The sequence below is a fragment of the Tachypleus tridentatus genome, unplaced genomic scaffold (genome assembly GCF_004210375.1).
Source record: "Tachypleus tridentatus isolate NWPU-2018 unplaced genomic scaffold, ASM421037v1 Hic_cluster_2, whole genome shotgun sequence".
NCBI lineage: Eukaryota > Metazoa > Arthropoda > Merostomata > Xiphosura > Limulidae > Tachypleus > Tachypleus tridentatus.
Genome location: NW_027467782.1, coordinates 16,029,027 through 16,047,100, shown reverse-complemented (window position 1 = coordinate 16,047,100; position 18,074 = coordinate 16,029,027). Strand labels below are relative to the sequence as shown.

The 18,074-nt window shown below is 33.0% G+C and overlaps 1 protein-coding gene across 3 annotated transcripts; it reads left to right on the top strand.

Annotated features, from left to right (window-relative positions):
- The first annotated feature begins 662 nt into the window (after nucleotides 1-662).
- On the top strand, nucleotides 663-17,481 carry LOC143242863 (uncharacterized). Of its 3 annotated transcripts, XM_076486458.1 has the most exons (5): nucleotides 663-760; nucleotides 1,190-1,393; nucleotides 10,465-10,730; nucleotides 13,564-13,704; nucleotides 14,625-15,603. In XM_076486458.1, exons 2-5 carry the CDS (start codon nucleotides 1,342-1,344, stop codon nucleotides 14,820-14,822), a joined length of 657 nt encoding a protein of 218 aa, XP_076342573.1. In that variant the 5' UTR covers nucleotides 663-760; nucleotides 1,190-1,341; the 3' UTR covers nucleotides 14,823-15,603. The 3 variants fall into 3 exon arrangements, with proteins under 3 accessions (XP_076342573.1, XP_076342575.1, XP_076342574.1); XM_076486460.1 differs by lacking the exons at nucleotides 663-760; nucleotides 14,625-15,603 and adding an exon at nucleotides 16,901-17,481 and having other exon boundaries at nucleotides 799-1,393; XM_076486459.1 differs by lacking the exons at nucleotides 663-760; nucleotides 14,625-15,603 and adding an exon at nucleotides 16,186-16,890 and having other exon boundaries at nucleotides 806-1,393.
- The last annotated feature ends 593 nt before the right edge of the window (nucleotides 17,482-18,074 follow it).

Genomic DNA, 18,074 nt, shown 5'->3' with positions numbered 1-18,074 from the left:
AACACATAATTATGTAATAAGTTCTTTTATAAACAATAACTAACTATAGGAGTCGTGTGTCCCCACCGTAACAACCTAAGGAACGCTCCAGGATACACGAAACAATTACATGTATGTTTTATTGAGAACATTTAAGTGGTAAATAAAGTTTCTCGGCTCGATGTGGACAGGTAGTTAAGGCGCTTGACTAGTAATGTAAAGGTTACAGGTTCGAATCCCCATCACGGCTATGCGTAGAAATTTATTTGATTAGAAGGGCGTGTATAAATTCCCAGTGGCGCAATTAGTTAGCGCATTGGTACTTATAAGATAGTACTTGTGGGATATGCCGGGATTGTGAGTTCGAACCTCACCTGGGGAATGTAACTTTCGTCCCCCAGTAACTCAGCGGAATGTCTGCAGACCAACCAGAATGAAAACCGGGTTTCTGGTGAGCTAGAGCACGGATATCGTTGTACTCAATTCAAAACAACAAGAGCTTAACGTAAAACCTTCTGAAACTTTAAATTTTGTGTGTGTACGTGCATGTATCACAGTTTGGAAATGAAAAAAAATCTATAATTATTAATTGTTTTCAAATCACATAGTTTTACAAATAGGTTTATTCAAAAGAAACACATTATTAATTTGTTTTTGATGCTTCTTTAAAATGTAGTCTATGTGGAGTCGTCACAAAAGCTACTTGACTGTCATTGGTCAAACGGATTCAAAGGTGAAAGTTGTGAAGATGAGGCGGCATGCTTAAGTTGGGATATAATTTGTAAGTGTAGTCATTGAAATTTGTAGTTAGTGTTAATCATTTGAACCTTGTTATTTAATTTTTTTTATGAATCACCACAGTAATATGTTATTAATCTGCTATTACTAGAATATCTTCATTATGCGGACATATTCGATACTTAAACAATGAAGAAAAGATAGATTATGACTCAGAATCCAATTCAAACTGAATGAAATTGGATGTCTTATTCGATTTTGAGCCAAATGTCGCTATCTGAATACTGAAGTGACACACCAACTTGTTATGTACATGTAGGCCTCTTGTAACCAGGCTTAGATTTAATTATAATTTTATGTTGTAAATGTACATATTGTAAGTTATTAGTAATAATGAGCGAAGGAAGTTGTAACAATGTGATAAAAATGTAGTAATATTTAAGAGTTTCTTTGTTTTGAATTTCTCGCTGAGCTACTCGAGGGCTATGCGCTCGTCGCCCCTACTTTAGCAGTGCAAGGCAACTAGTGATCACCATCGACCGCCAAATCATGGGCTTACGTTTTACCAACGAATAGTGTTATTGATTATCACCTTATAACACCCCCACGGCTGAAAGGGAGAACATGTTTGGTGCGACGGGATTCGAACCCGCGACCCTCATATTACGAGTCGAACGTAAGTTAAGAATTCCAGAATACTATATTAACAATAATTTGAGTAAATGAATAACATATATTGTTTATAATATTTACAGGGCCATTTTTCTATCGTTTTATTATTTGAATTTTGTTAGTTTAGTATTTGTAATTAAACCATGAATTATGATGCTCTTGTTTCATGCGTGAGGTCTAACAAATAGCTTAATATTTAGTATTAAATATTTGTACTGACAGTACAATAATGTTTGATACTTAGAAGTTTTTTACAATATTAATAAAGTGTTTATTTTCTTACTAACATATAATATTGTTTGTGAGGTTTATACAGTTTTTAAAGGCATTCTCTGTTGATGTTAATTATTTTAATATTTTTGTATCATTCTGCATGAAACTTAACTATTGTATTAGTTTTGTAGTATTAGTTGGAAGAGTTTCAGAAGTGAATAAAAATTTAATTATGTAGGAAGTAGAGTATGGTATAAAGTATACATCATTTGATTAGAATAACCATTATACTTTAAGTTTATCAGTGTCTTATTTTGGGACCTATGATATTTATGTGTTTCAAAAGCTTGTTTATATACTTCAGGGGAACTTATGGGTTTAAATGGGAAACCTAGACATTTACAAGTTATACCTTTTCTTTCATTAATGATGCATTAGTAAAGGCAGAAATGGAATATCAGTAATCATAAAATGACGCACGTGTTACTTTGTTATAACTTGAAAACAAATTGAATAAAAAAAATGCTGCATTGACTGTAAATATCCCAGGGTACAAGCTACAGTGTGGGATCATAATATTTACCCTAGGTTTTGGAGGTGACTGAAGAAATAGGACCCACATTGCAGTGGGGATACACCATCTATCAGTCTTTATCTTTATTTGCCAGTCTCACATAAGAAATAAAGAGTAGCAATTGATATAGAATTAGAAATTAGGAGAGAGAGATGTGGGTGCTCGAGTCCATATCGTCCCACATGGTTTTGAGTTATAACAAACAAGTATAATTAATCAGAGGTTTAGGTTTGATGTTTTTAATGCACTATTTAATTTCATTAAATGTATTTAGTTTTACTGATACATATCAATGATTGTGGTAAATATACTGACAGAAACAGGTTGTACATTGATGTTGTATAACTAAAGTTGTTAGTGTGAAATTTTATAAAATGAAAATCAAACAAATTCAAATGTTTGGAAAGACTTGAGACCTACTAGAGTGTTGATAAGATGATGCTTTTGAGAAAGTCTTTAAAAGGTTTAATGAGTGAACATGAATTTTAAAAATTTTTTTCACTGATAAGATCAACAGGAGAGGAGTTTTATGGAGGATTAGACACTTGTTCTGCAAATATTAAGGCTAATTTGTGACAACTTTGCTATTTTTCTTGTAAGAGCAAAGAAAATTAATTAGCTTATTAAAATACACTCTATGATTTTAAAAATTTAAGAATGGGTTTCTCATGGTGAAACATACTATCTCAGGATATCCATCATAAGTATAATCTTTTACTGTCTTTTCATCATTGCTTTCAGACATGGGATGACAGCAGAATTTTGGGAGCAAGTCAACTTGTCAACTAAAATTAATCAGAATTGGTCTCTGTTGGTACTAAGTTTTGTAGTCAGTAAACAAATTTTCAATATCTTGTGCAAATGTGAACAACTATTTCTGTCCTTATCATGAAGCTAGAAACAATTAAGGAATGTTATGGAGAAAAAAAGTATTTAAATGTGATTGTTTGTAAATTTTTGAAACATTCTGTTGTGTACTTGATTTGGGGGAAGGAAATAAGTTTTTTCTGGAAGTTGAATTTTATGTTTAAGAAATAAGAGGATTTCTTTCAGTAGGTATGGAAAAAACCTATGTTACATCATACATATAAATAGAATTGTATTATTAGGGTATTTGTCTCAGTTTATGATGACAGTATTGTTTGTTTATTAAATATAATCTTCTAATGTCTACAAATAATTTGTGGTCTACGTGGAAATGACTTCAAGATTATCTCTTCACATTATTGTAGTATGTATTGTAGTGCCACTTGCATGTTAAACAACTGAGAGAACTGTTTAGAACTGGAAAATGTAATTGGTTATCTTCAAGCAGTGTTTACATTGATTAGGTTTATACAGTCTAATCAAAACTATAACTAAATCAATTGTCAATATAATAATAAACTAATTGCAAATAGAGATAACAACTTTCTCTATTTTTGGTAATTCTATTTATCCAAGTAATAAAAATGTTACTTTGTTTGCTGCTGAGCACAAAGCTACATAACTGACAAATTAAATCATGAACATCAGATAATATAAAACTTTTAATTGTAAATATGCTTTAATATCTAGTTTATTAACATATAGTTAATAAATTTTGAATATAACTTATAAGGTGCACTTCAACTGAGCTTAGACTGTATGATTAACCCATTCCCATGATTCAGTTCTTCTATTTATGAAGTAATCCTAGTAGTTCTGTGAATACTTTTGAATAAATACTATCCTTTCTTACACAATAAGAACAGGATTGTAAGAGAAAGTGAAGTGACTTTAACTAGTGTACAGATTGTTTACAAGTCCATGCTTTCTGTCATCCAACCTTTTTATAATCTAGCAAGTGGGATTTTTTTTTAAAACTCTTTGGATACTATCAATGGATTTATCTGACTTGACATTTAGAGCTGTTTGGTACGACAAGTGGATTTACCCAACAGTGTTGCAAAAACATTTTATTATGGTGCAACAGTTGGGTTACTCACATGTCCTTGTAATTTCCACACTGGTACAGGGTGTGTATACCTCAATAGAAAAATGTAATGCTGTATTTTATTGTTTCTCAGGATCACTGAAATAACAAAAACATTATTTTGCTGTTTGTAAAATTTAAACTGTAGATCTATTTCTGTACTTCAAAACTGTAAGTTATGGTTCTTGTTTCCGTTGAGAATCAAAGGAGTTACTGTGTACTAATTTGAAAGTTTAGTGCTCTGAGGAACTATTTTGGCATGCTAATAGTATTTTATTTATAAAACAGATTGAGCTTGTAATATGTTTAGACTAAATTTCTGATTTAATATAAATGTGCTCTTTTGCTTCCACAGTTTCTAAATGAAGATGAAATGAATTCTGACTTTGAAAAGTTTTTGTGTATTCCAAGTGTTATAATATATTATATTAAATTATTATCATATTTTAAAATTAGTTCACATACAATGAGATTGTCATTTGCCTTTTTTTTAACCATTAAAAATGTTTAATGTGATTGTTTCTCTCAATTTGCTCCCCTTTATTATTCTCCCATTTTTCATGGAGAGTTGACAATAATCCACGAGGCAGTGATGATTTTCCTATAATCTTGAGAGAGACTGACTGTGGTCGAAGCCACATGACCAGTGTGCCCCAATGGAAGCTGGATCAGGCAAACTAGCCCTCTTTCACTGCTCTTGCAGAACTTAATATTGTCAGCATCTGTAAACCGTCAATAGATGACTGTGCGGCAGCAGCAACTGACTGTATTATACAAGCAGCTGCTCAATGTATTCCTCAAACCTTGACACATTTTCCACTATATCCTCGTCCATGGTGGAATCCTGCCTGCCACATGGAACTGAAGGCTCAAAAAATGGGCCTGGGATACTTTCTGAAGATATCCCACACTCTTGAACTGCATTGCTTTTCAGCGGGCCGTGCACATGCTAGGTGGGTAAGATGTCAAAGCCAAAAGGATTCTTGGATTAAGTTCAGAACCAGCATATCTTCTACCATCTGTTCCAAAGTCATATGGGACAATATTAGAAAATGTTGTGGGCAATATAATTCTGTCCCCTTCTTTATCTTGCCGTCTGATGACCAAGAAGTAACTGATACCCTGAGCATCGCTGATACTCTAGGTAAAAGCTTTTGCCAGGTATCTAGCACTTCTCCTTCTTCTTCCTCCTTCTTAGCCATCAAGACTTGTGCAGAGGAATCACCTCTTTCCTTTTGAGGTGATTGTCTCTATAACTATAATCGTCCCTTTACACTGGTGGAACTGAAACTGGCCCTTCATTGGTCTGGCAGTACATCGGTTGGACCAGATGATGTACACTATGATATGCTGTGCCATCTACCTCTTTCTTCTCTTGCTATTTTTCCAATTGTTTTTAACTGGACCTGGCAGGAGAATGTTTTTCCTATTGTCTGGTACCAGGCTATTGTCCTACCTTTCTCTAAGCCTGGGAAGGACCCCAAGATTCCTTCAAACTACCATCCAATTGCTTTGACGAGCTGTCTCTGTAAGACCTCAGAGAGGATGGTTAGTGCTTGTCTTGTTTGGTTCTTTGAATCAAAGAACCTCCTCCTGCCCACCCAGTGTGGGTTCTGATGACAACACTCAACCATGGACCACCTGATACAACATCTTGTATCAATATTCTTTGACATTGAGAAGGCTTATGATACAACATGGAGGTATAGCATTTTGCGAGACCTCCATATATATGTGTTACGTGGCCATTTGCCATTTTTTATTGAACACTTTTTATTGGACAGGCAATTTCAAAGGTTTGACACTTTCCCATTCTTTTCTTGGAGTCCCTCAAAGCTGTGTTCTATGTTTCACACTTTTCAGTATAAAAAATTAATGCCATCACTGAACAACTCTCTCTCACTGTTACAAATGGGCTCTATGTCGATGACTTTCATTTCTCACATCAGTCGTCGAGCATGAGGTATATTGAATGGCAGCTATAGACTGTTATAAAATCAAAATAATTTTTCATATTTATTCTTGGATAACATTGCTGTATCCACTGGTCAGCCAATCCCACCATGACTTCTTTAAGGTAGACATGCTTGATTGGAAATACTGTCTGCTATTTGCTGAACATCTTTTGAACCATTCTTCCATTTCCATTTATACCTACAGTTTGAACTCAGATGACTGTGTGGGCTCTGCCATGGTTTGTTGTGGTTCTGTAGTTGCTCGAAGAATCCCCTCTACAGCTTCTATGTTCACTGCTGAACTGTATGTCTCTTGCCCTGGGTTATGTAAAACTAAGCATTACTCAAACTGCCAGTGCTCTACTGGTCATGGAATCACTTCATGTTGGTTCTCACCATGTTCTCCCCAATATTCAAAACCGAATGTCCCATTTCCCTATAACATGTACTTCTATCCAGTTTTTCTGGAAACCAGGCTACATTAGTATTTGTGGGAATGAGATTGCTGACACCGTAGCTAAGTCTATCTGCTCTGGCACTATCACTGCTCTGCCTATCCAATACATGGACTATGGTCCTGTAATCAAGGCTCTGTGTCAGCTGGTAGTTGACTTGGAGCATTATAATCTAAACTTGTAACTTTTAATATATATTAATATAAGATTTTATCATTCCATGGTAAATGTTTCAGTTAATAATTTTTTAAAGTAGTTTATGAACTTTACTGAAACTGCCTAGGCCCATTGGACCAAACCCATAACTATTTGTACCCATTAGTTTACATACTAGCAACTTCTAATATATTAAGTGTATATTCACAAAATTTGGTAGATTTTTACTGAACATTACAAGGCTGTTGCACACGAAAAGTCATAATTTTTAATAGATAATTTGTTTTATTAATATTTGTTCATGTGCATTTTAACCTGGGGATTAACTCTCAGTCTTCTACTTTGAGTTATCATTATTATCACAACATAACAAAAAGGATGTCTTTCAAAAATAAACCTCCCATGGACTTTGTGGAGTACTTTCATAAGAAATTTTGTAATACTGAATCAAGTAATACATGTTTTTTAGCCTTTCTGCAATAAAATATAAAATAAATCAAGTATAAAACCTTGGTATTTTCGTAAATTCATAATAATACTTGGTTTTCCGAAATATAAAATTCCTGGTCTTAAAAGAGTTGGTTAAACAATATGTTTATAAAGATGCAAGTAATACATAAATTGCTCTAAAATTAACATCCAGGAGTTGCAAATTATCAAAGAAATCACCATCAAATACTGGTTGCCAACATTCGTATATAGATTTAAGAACTAAGTTAATTCTAAATAAGTTCATGAATGTTAATCATACTGTATTTTTATCATGTGTAAAGTATAGGTTAGGTGAGGTCAGGTTAGGTTAGGTTTAGGTTAGGTGAGGTTTAGGTTAGGTTAGAGTTAGGTTAGGTTTAGGTTAGGTTAGGTTAGGTTTAGGTTAGGTTTAGGTTAGGGTTAGGTTATTTTAGGGTTTGGGTTAGGTTTAGGTTAGGTCAGGTCAGTATTAACAATTTGAGATGTTACTTATTTTTAGATGTACATATTTAGTAAGAATAATCACCAAAATATCATGAAAGTTCAATAATTGCAGTAAAAACTTGTATAATTTTTATTTCTGTTTTTTAAAATTTAGACTTTGGCAAGGGATGTGACAACCATACATTGTTATTTTCTTGAATTTTAAATACATGTTACAAATTAGACAATATTATAAGGAATTGAAATATTTGCTGTTGTAATGCTATCAATATTAATGTGTTCAATTTGTAAACAAGATGATAAATTAAATTGTTTTTAATTGGTCAGTGGAATGTGCAAGTTATCAGGAATGACATATTTTATTTGAAAGAACTCTTTGGTTCTGGTTCTGATACACTGCTTGCCAAAATCTTAAGGCCAATGAACATAAAGAGAAAATATGCATTTTGCATTGTTAGACTCAACCACTTATTTGAGAAGAGCTTCAAAAGAGGAAAATAAGAAAAATGAAAATAAAAATAAAAAAAACTTTTTTAGCATTTAATAGGGAAAATGAACACTATGAAATTAGCCTAAATACAAGCTGGTCAAAAGATTAAGACCATACTGAAACGAAGTGCTAACCAGTAAACATTCAATGAAATTTAGTCATTTGTGTTCAAGCATTAGCATTGTCAACATTTCCCACTGATATCTCCTGTGTTACATTGGGTAAAAACATGGCAAAGGCTAAAAAGTTGACAGAATTTAAATGTAGCAGAATTGTTGAGCGCAAAAGCAAGGTCTCTCTCAACGTGCTGTAGTGGGTGGGATTGGGCGTAGTAAAACTGCTGATGCAAATTTCTTAAAAGACCCTGAGGGATACGGAACGAGAATTTCAAGTGGTTGACCCAAGAAAATTTCCCTGGCGTTGAACAGGAGGATTCGAGGGGTTGTCCAGCAAGACACCAGCTAATCGTCGAACCAGATTAAGGCCCTCACGGATGCAAAATGCAGCTCAAGAACAATAATACAGCATCTATGAGAGAAAGGCTTTAAAATCATAAACATCTTCAAAAGCCATGCTTCCTTCCACACCACAAAACAGCTGAAAAGCACCAAATATGGGATGTAGAAAAGTGGACGAAGGTTTTGTTCTCTGATGAGAAGAAATTTAACCTGGATGGTCCAGATGGCTTCCAATGTTACTGGCACGATAAAGATATCCCACGGAGACATTTATTACACGACCCAGTTTAGGAGGTTCCATCATGATCTAGGGTGCTTTCTTCTTAAATGAAACAATGTATAACCATACAGGGGCATCAAAGAGCAGCTGGCTACATTGGCATTTTGGAGAGAGCATCCTTATTGACTGAAGGCTCTCGCTTGTGTGGATACCACTGGATCTTTCAGCGGGATAACGCTGCAATCCACAATGCCTGCAAGACAAAGGACTTTTTCATGGCAAATAACGTGATTCTTTTGGACCATCCAGCTTGTTCGTCCGAACTGAACCCCATTAAAAATGTTTGGGGGTGGATGGGAAGGGAAGTCTATAGAAATGGATGTCAATTCCAAATCCTGCATAATCTTTGTGAAACCATCTTCACCACTTGGAATAACATTCCAGCCAGCCTTCTGCAAATGCTTATATCTACCATGCCAAAGCAAATGTTTGCAGTTATTCACAATGACAGCAACAACTCACTACTGAGACCTCTTGTTGGGCATTTCCTACCCTGTTTAGGACTTCTTTTTGGTATGGTCTTACATTTTTGACCAGCTAATATTTAGGCTAATTTCAGTGTTCACATTTTCCATATTAAATGCTAAAAAAGTTGTTTTTTTATTTTCCTTTTTCTTATTTTCATCTTTTGAAGCTCTATTCAAATAAGTGATTGAGTCTAAGAATGCAAAATGCATATTTTTTCTTTATGTTCATTGGCCTTAAGATTTTGGCCAGCAGCACATCTACTTTTCAGGCATTTAGTGTTCTGTCAGTTGTGGAATATTAGTGTTTTAGATTTTAATTGTGCATAAAATCCATTTTTCAAAAATGTGAAATTCAGGTTTTAACTTGTTCTTGTTTTTCAACCCTGTAGTCCTAATATGGTTTTTATCATTTATATCTTGCATACAGCCATTACTGACACATACTGTTGTTCTCAACACTGTATCTATGAACATGGTTTTTACCATTTATATTTTGTATACAGCCATTACTGACACCTACTGTTGTTCTCAACACTGTATCTATAAACATGGTTTTTACCATTTATATTTTGTATACAGCTGTTACTGACATCTATTGTTGTTTTCAACTCTGTATCTATGAACATGGTTTTTACCATTTATATTTTGTATACAGCCGTTACTGACGTCTATTGTTGTTCTCAACTCTGTATCTATGAACATGGTTTTTACCATTTTTATTTTGTATACAGCCATTACTGACATCTGTTGTTGTTCTCAACTCTGTATCTATGAACATGGTTTTCACCATTTATATCTTGTTTACAGCCATTACTGACGTCTATTGTTGTTCTCAACTCTGTATCTATGAACATGGTTTTACCATTTATATCTTGTATACAGCCACTACTGACATCTACTGTTGTTGCTCTCAACCATTTAGCTGTGAATATGGTTTTATCACTGATATCTTACAAATAACTGTTAGTAACTGGCTCTGTTTTCAGAACTAGTGATACGTTTTATAATAAATCCAGTAGTATAGTAGTTTGGAATGTCTATCATAGTTGATTACTTTGCTCATATTGTTTTAGAACATGGTACACATACTGTGTTTGTTTTTCAATGTATATCAAACTCGAACAGTGTTTGTGCTCATGTTGCTAGTTTTTTATCTAGGAAAGCAGTATGGTAGTCATGCCGTATTTCCTTTGGAATGTTTACCACCACTATTCCAAGAACAGTTAGAACACTGTTGTCGTCAATTTAAAGAGTACCAAGAAGTTACCATTAAGGAGAACTTGCGTCTGTGGGACCAAATACAAGATGAAGACTCTTCCCTTTTAGACTACTTAAAGGATGAATGTGTGAAGTTCTTTCAGAAGTACAATATCAACTATCTAGAAACCAACAAGAGGATTATAAAAGATAGCAGACCTAATGTGGTAATTGTATAACTTTTTTTCTTTACAACTGATCATTCTAATTAGAGCAAAGTTTTTTGTTATAATTATAACATCATATTTATTATATAACTGTTTTACTCTACTTGATAAACTTTGCTTGTTTCATAAAAGTGGAATAAAAAATAATTTTAACTTTCATTGTTACAGAGATTTTTTTATCAGTTCTATAACTGTTAAAATGTACAAGTTCTAAACTGATTATGAGATTTGTAAAGCATTCACTGCAACAGTAAGTGAACCAAATATTGATAAAAAGTTATTAGACATAATCCTTAAAAATGAATTGAGGTAATAGTTTTATCATTGGATTGAAAGTTTTTCAATTGGTCATTTCCTTTAAGTATTAACGTTTCTTATGTGCATTTGGTCATCTCCTTTAAGTATTAACGTTTCTTGTACATTTGGTCATCTCCTTTAAGTATTAACGTTTCGTTGTACATTTGGTCATCTCCTTTAAGTATTAAGTATTAACGTTTCGTTGTGCATGTGTACATTTGGTCATCTCCTTTAAGTATTAACGTTTCTTATGTGCATTTGGTTCTCCTTTATTTGGTCATCTCCTTTAAGTATTAACGTTTCTTATGTGCATTTGGTCATCTCCTTTAAGTATTAACGTTTCTTATGTGCATTTGGTCATCTCCTTTAAGTATTAACGTTTCTTATGTGCATTTGGTCATCTCCTTTAAGTATTAACGTTTCTTATGTGCATTTGGTCATCTCCTTTAAGTATTAACGTTTCTTATGTGCATTTGGTCATTTTTAAGTATTAACGTTTCTTATGTGCATTTGGTCCTCCTTTAAGTATTAACGTTTCTTATGTGCATTTGGTCATCTCCTTTAAGTATTAACGTTTCTTATGTGCATTTGGTCATGTTTCTTATGTGCATTTGGTCATCTCCTTTAAGTATTAACGTTTCTTATGTGCATTTGGTCATCTCCTTTAAGTATTAACGTTTCTTATGTGCATTTGGTCATCTCCTTTAAGTATTAACGTTTCTTTAACGTTTCTTATGTGCATTTGGTCATCTCCTTTAAGTATTAACGTTTCTTATGTGCATTTGGTCATCTCCTTTAAGTATTAACGTTTCTTATGTGCATTTGGTCATCTCCTTTAAGTATTAACGTTTCTTATGTGCATTTGGTCATCTCCTTTAAACGTTTCTTATGTGCATTTGGTCAATTAACGTTTCTTATGTGCATTTGGTCATCTCCTTTAAGTATTAACGTTTCTTATGTGCATTTGGTCATCTCCTTTAAGTATTAACGTTTCTTATGTGCATTTGGTCATCTCCTTTAAGTATTAACGTTTCTTATGTGCATTTGGTCATCTCCTTTAAGTATTAACGTTTCTTATGTGCATTTGGTCATCTCCTTTATCTCCTTATGTGCATTTGGTCATCTCCTTTAAGTATTAACGTTTCTTATGTTTCTCATATTAACGTCATTTGGTCATCTCCTTTAAGTATTAACGTTTCTTATGTGCATTTGGTCATCTCTCCTTTAAGTATTAACGTTTCTTATTAACGTATTAACTTATGTATTTTGGTCATCTCCTTTAAGTATTAACGTTTCTTATGTAACATTTGTTTCTTATGTCAAGTCATTTCGTTTCTTATGTCATCTCCTCCTTAAGTATTAACGTTTCTTATGAACATTTGTCCTTTAAGTATTAACGTTTCTTATGAACATTTCGTCATCTCCTTTAATTTCGTCATCTCCTTTAAGTATTGACTGATTAGTGTTTTAACTTTATATTTTTAAGTTATTTTCAAATATTTTTAATAAATTGATATAGGCTGAAACGTTAAAAGAAATGTATATTAAGAGACATATTCTTACTTCGTCAACTGTATATTAATTAAAGAAATGTATACTAAAAGATATATTCTTACTTGGTCAACTGTATATTAATTAAAGAAATTTATATGAAAAGACATATTCTTACTTGGTCAACTGTATATTAATTTATGGATCTTATTTTAGGACTACATATTTTCCTGGTTTTGGCTGTTAACCTGCTGAGCTGAAGAAGTGTGCTTTAATTTAGGCATTTTCAAAATTCAAATGTGTTATAGGTTAAACCTGCAGGTTATTATAAAGCTCTAGCCAAGGGTTCTGAGTGGACAAAGTTTATAGATATTGCATCAGTAGTACTATAATTTGATTGTACATGCTTGTAATTTGATCATTTTTTTACACAGAACTGGGTTAATTGCTTTTCTGTTAAATCTAAATGACTAGGAGGTTTGTAAGGTATTAGCTGTGGTTGTTGAAATGAATAGTGTATTACTCTTTATTATAATATAAAGTCATTTCAGAAATGTTGTTTGTTATCAAGCACAAAGGGCTATCTGTGTTCTCTCCATCACAGGTATCAAATATTATTTTGTTGCTAACATGAAAAAATCATTTTGTACTTGGACTGACTTAGTAATGCTGTTGTAAGCTCAGAACTTTTATAAAAATACTTTATTAAAAATGTGATTTCTTTTTGTGTACAATAAGCATGTAATATTTACTTCTTTTTTTTTATTTCATGAAGGTGCACTCAGCAAATTTAAAGCTATATCATGGTGGTTACAAGATTGGTCAAAATGATCACACCTGTACTTGAAGAGTTAAATTTTAATCTGAAAAATATGTTTTGAACATGTTATTTTAAAATGAAACCATTTTAAAATTGTATAAGAAAATTAAGAGGTGGTAAGACAATTTTTAATGTATAAAATTTTTTCTTAGTAATACTCAGCTATAAATTAGTGAAAAATTACAAAATAAGGAAACTTAATACATATATGTATATACTTTTCAGTGTGGAGTTCCTATTAAACATGAAAGAATAGATTCCAAACAATGGGTAACTGCAGGGACAACCTTAAGAAATGTATGGAGTTCAAAGTTTTGTCAACAGCCTCTATTGAATCTATTTCATAGACTCAAAGTTCATGTTCAAGTATGCCTTATTTTTTACAAGTGACTGTTAGTATATATTAGTGCACGTTATTAAACATTAACTAATAGTTTCACTCCAGCTCTTCCTTTTAGTTTTTCATAAGTAATTGTCTTTAAGTTAAACGTGATCAGTTGTTCATAAACAATAACACATGATGTTTTAATAGTTATTTCAGTTTGAATCTGAAACCCTATCCAAACTTTAAAGATACTGATAATATTTGTTTAAGGTTTTACTAATTGTATGTTTTTTTTACTTTCTAAAGTTGTGAAGTTTTTAAAACATTCTTTGTTTAGGCAAAGTATTCATGATGAAACTTTGAAGAATGGACTGCAACTGCCTGTGGTGGAAAAACAAGTGTTTTGGACGACGTTTTGAACATCTTCCGATTTTTGTCTTTAGGCCAGTATGTGTGTGTGTAGATGTTGTCAGTCTTTTATAGTGTCCTGGTGGATTGTGGAGAAACAGTGACAATCCAATCAGTCATAACACGCTCTTCACAAACCACCGGGACACTATAAAAGACTGACAATACCTATACACACGCACACTGACCTGAAGACGAAAAGGCGGAAGATTTTTGAAACATCGTCCTCTACCCTTGTGTCTCCACAACAGGCAGTTGCCATCCATTCCACAAAGTTTCATTTTTAAAATGTTATTTCAAAATTAGTAGGTTGACAGTGTTGTGATACAGCTAGCAAGAGATATAATTGTTTTACAGCCAATGAAAGTAAAATAATGGTCACAGGTGAGCCATCACAGTATATTAAGTTGTTGTTAGTAATGATGATACACCAGGTGAACCATCACAGTATATAGACAAAAATCTATAAGATTCCCACTTTGGTATTCTAAATTCAGATAATTATAAAACAAAAATAATTACAAAACGTACAACAAACCTTTGTTTATTATAGAACAGAATTTTAAGTACTGTCCTTGTAACAAGAACACGACTTTCACTGGGAGTAAACCAGGGATGGATACAGAGGGGGGATGCATCCCCCACACTGACCATACCAAAATTGTGTACGATTGCTTGTAACTTGATATTTTGGAATAAAATCAATAAACGAAAATTCATAGTCATATATGTTTCTTTTATTTGTTTCTAAATGAATTTCATGAAATTTACGCTGCAGTAAAAAAAAAAAAAAATTACTTCTGGTCAGGTTTAACTCACTGTTACTTAGTCGATCATACTCCCCCTACCAAAAAAATCCTGTATCCACCCCTGTACTAAAACTGAAGGTTTGATTACATCTTTATTGATGTAATTTATAAATATAATTTTAAGACATGGAGCTTAAAATACTTATTTTTTCAATAAACGGTACCACATTTAACAGATAAAAAATTACTGTTTATATTACCACAAACCGAACGCTTTTCCCCTGCAGTACTTTCTGTAAAATGATTTTTTTTCAGAAAATGTTTACTTTTTCTAAATTTTTCAATACGACGCTATCTAAAACACTAATTACTAAGCCTCTCTCAGGTTTTAGAGTAACGTAATTGTTTCTCATTTCAGAAATGTAATTCAGATTTATAGAATGACCTTATGTGAACATACAATTAAAATATTTACACAAAACTTTATGCCTACAAATCATACTTGTCGAAGTATCCTTGGAATGCAATGTGAGAAACCTTTTCATCCAAAATATTGTTCTTTCTTCGCACCGTTTGGTTTTTATTTTAATATCTGGTCTCCTTAGTTACTGTATAGAAATATTTACTAATACTGTGGTTCCGTTTTATTGTTGTCTTTCACAGTTTGTATTGGTTGGAGGTGTAACAATACTGGTGAATCAGTTTTGTAAAGATATGACGTAAGTGAAATAGAATGAAAATAACAGAAATATAAAACTGGTGAGGGATAAGTGGGAAAAGTTAGACGTTAAAAGTTGAGTTATAAAAATAAAAATATCCTTTAAACTTAGTTAAGGAGTTGTACATAGTGTAAATAAAGGGTCGTTCTTCACGATCACGTGTGTAAATTTGTTAGTGAAGATCTCAGAATAACAAGTTTGATATGTGAAAAGTCATACTGGTCATCTGAAGATTTATATGTATATTTGTATTACATGAAATATAAAAATAGAGAGAACCATAAAATGTTTTATGATTAGGTTAAAGTACACAAATAGATGCTGCTGAGAAAAAAAAACGTTTAAAGTTGAAAGGATAATTAATTTACTCGCAGTGATAAAAACACTATACGATAGTGTGACACTCTAGAATAAATGTGTTAAATGGGTTTTGTTTTTCTGTTTAATGTTCCACATTTGTATGAAAAGCGTTCTATTACGAACCATTCAACAATAACACACCGTTACGTCACATGTTGATATGTATATGATAGTGTTATTAACTCATAACAAGTTAGTGTAGAACGTCCTGTTTGTTGTCAACATTTTTCATACCTGTTCTACAGTTATGTAAATAGTTAATATTGAACTTTACTTTCATCCGTAGCTTTTCACACTCAACACGAGGAGTGCCCGTCATATACAGAAGATAGATGAACTGACGAGCAGACACCACGGTTCACAGTATACGATGGCCCGGCATGACCAAGCGTGTTAAGGCGTGCGACTCGTAATCTGAGGGTCGCGGGTTCGCATCATTCCCTTCGCGCCAAACATGCTCGCCCTTTTAGCCGTGGGGGCGTTATAATGTGACGGTCTATCCCACTATTCGTTGGTAAAAGAGTAGCCCAAGAGTTGGCGGTGGGTGGTGATGACTAGCTGCCTTCCCTCTAGTCTTACACTGCTAAATTAGGGACGGCTAGCACAGATAGCCCTCGAGTAGCTTTGTGCGAAATTCAAAACAAACACACACAGTATACATAAAATAATCACATTCAGATGTTGACTACAGCTACTTTGAAAGTCGGTCTTCATTGGTGGTTGTTCAGTCTATCAAGTAATAAAGATTTGTTAACAAACACATCCATAGACTTTGAGATTAGAGGTTAAAATTAATTTAAAATATTAACTGTTTACTGTATAATCTGGTCACATGTAAACAAACATGAAAGTGTGGATGGATTTCATATTTCTTTGTGACTTACATTGAATAAATGTTACAAAATTATAAATTTTGAGTAAAACTGTTCGTACAGATTTATAATTATTTTTACATTTTACTTTAAATGTCAAAGTAAACCTTGACATTTGCTTTTTTTCAGAATTCAAGCTTCGTCACGTTATTCCAAAGTTTCTCCAATTTAAAGAACCAAACCAAAATTTTCGTTAGCTTATCAAATTTCTCTAAAGAGACTGTTGGTTTGTTTTAAATTTGGCTCCAAGCTACCCAAGGATTATTTTCACTAGTCGTCCGTAATTTAGCAGTGAAAGAAGAGAGGCACCTAGAAATCACTACACACCAACAACTCATTCACACACACACAAACTTACTGAAACAGTTCAATGTGTACTCTACTTACCTTACGATCGTTGTTACCAGTGTTCAATACACCGGTGTACTAAACAAGTGGTACCAGTGGACCGAAGACAAATTCCTCGACGTGAACATGTTCAAAATTTGAGGCTGAATTGATTGACTAATAGCGTTCATTCCTAGTTTCATCCTGGCGACCTGATTGTTAACCTAAGTAATTGTAACATAAATAATCAGAGTAAATCAGTTCTAGCTAAAGGTCTTTATTTCTCTTTTCCACCACTTAAATTCAGTGTATATAGTTTTAAGAAATGAAGTTTAAGAGAAAACTTCTTTCAATAAACGGTACCATAGTTAATACATAAAAAATTACTGTTTGTATCAGCACAATCCGAATACTTTTCCCCTGCAGTACTTGATGTAAAAAAATCTTTATTTTTCTTAGAAACCTTCACTTTTCTAAAAGTTTTCAGAATCACGCTATCTAAAACAGCTCAGTGTTCGCTAACACTAATTACTAAGCCTCTGGCAGAGTTAAGAGTAACGTAAATGATATTTCCAAAATGTGCAACTTTTGTTTCTTATTTCAAGAATTTAATTCAGATTTATCGAATGATCTTATGTGAATATACAATTAAAATATTTATACAAAACTTTATACCTACAAATTGTACTGGTCGAAGTACCCATGAAATGCAAGGTGAGAAACTTTTCACCATAAAATTTAGTTCTTTCTTCGCACAGCTCGGTTCTTACTTTAAGATTTCGTCTCCTTAGTTACTATATGCAAATATTCAATAATATTATGCTTACATTTTATTGTTGTCTTTCTCAGTTTGTATTGGTTAGAAATCAAGCAATATATCATGCTTGAAGTACCTGGCTGCCATATGTTCACAATGAATAATACAGTGAACAAGGAGAAACTCTGTAAAGCTGGGATCACTTTTCATAAGTGCAAT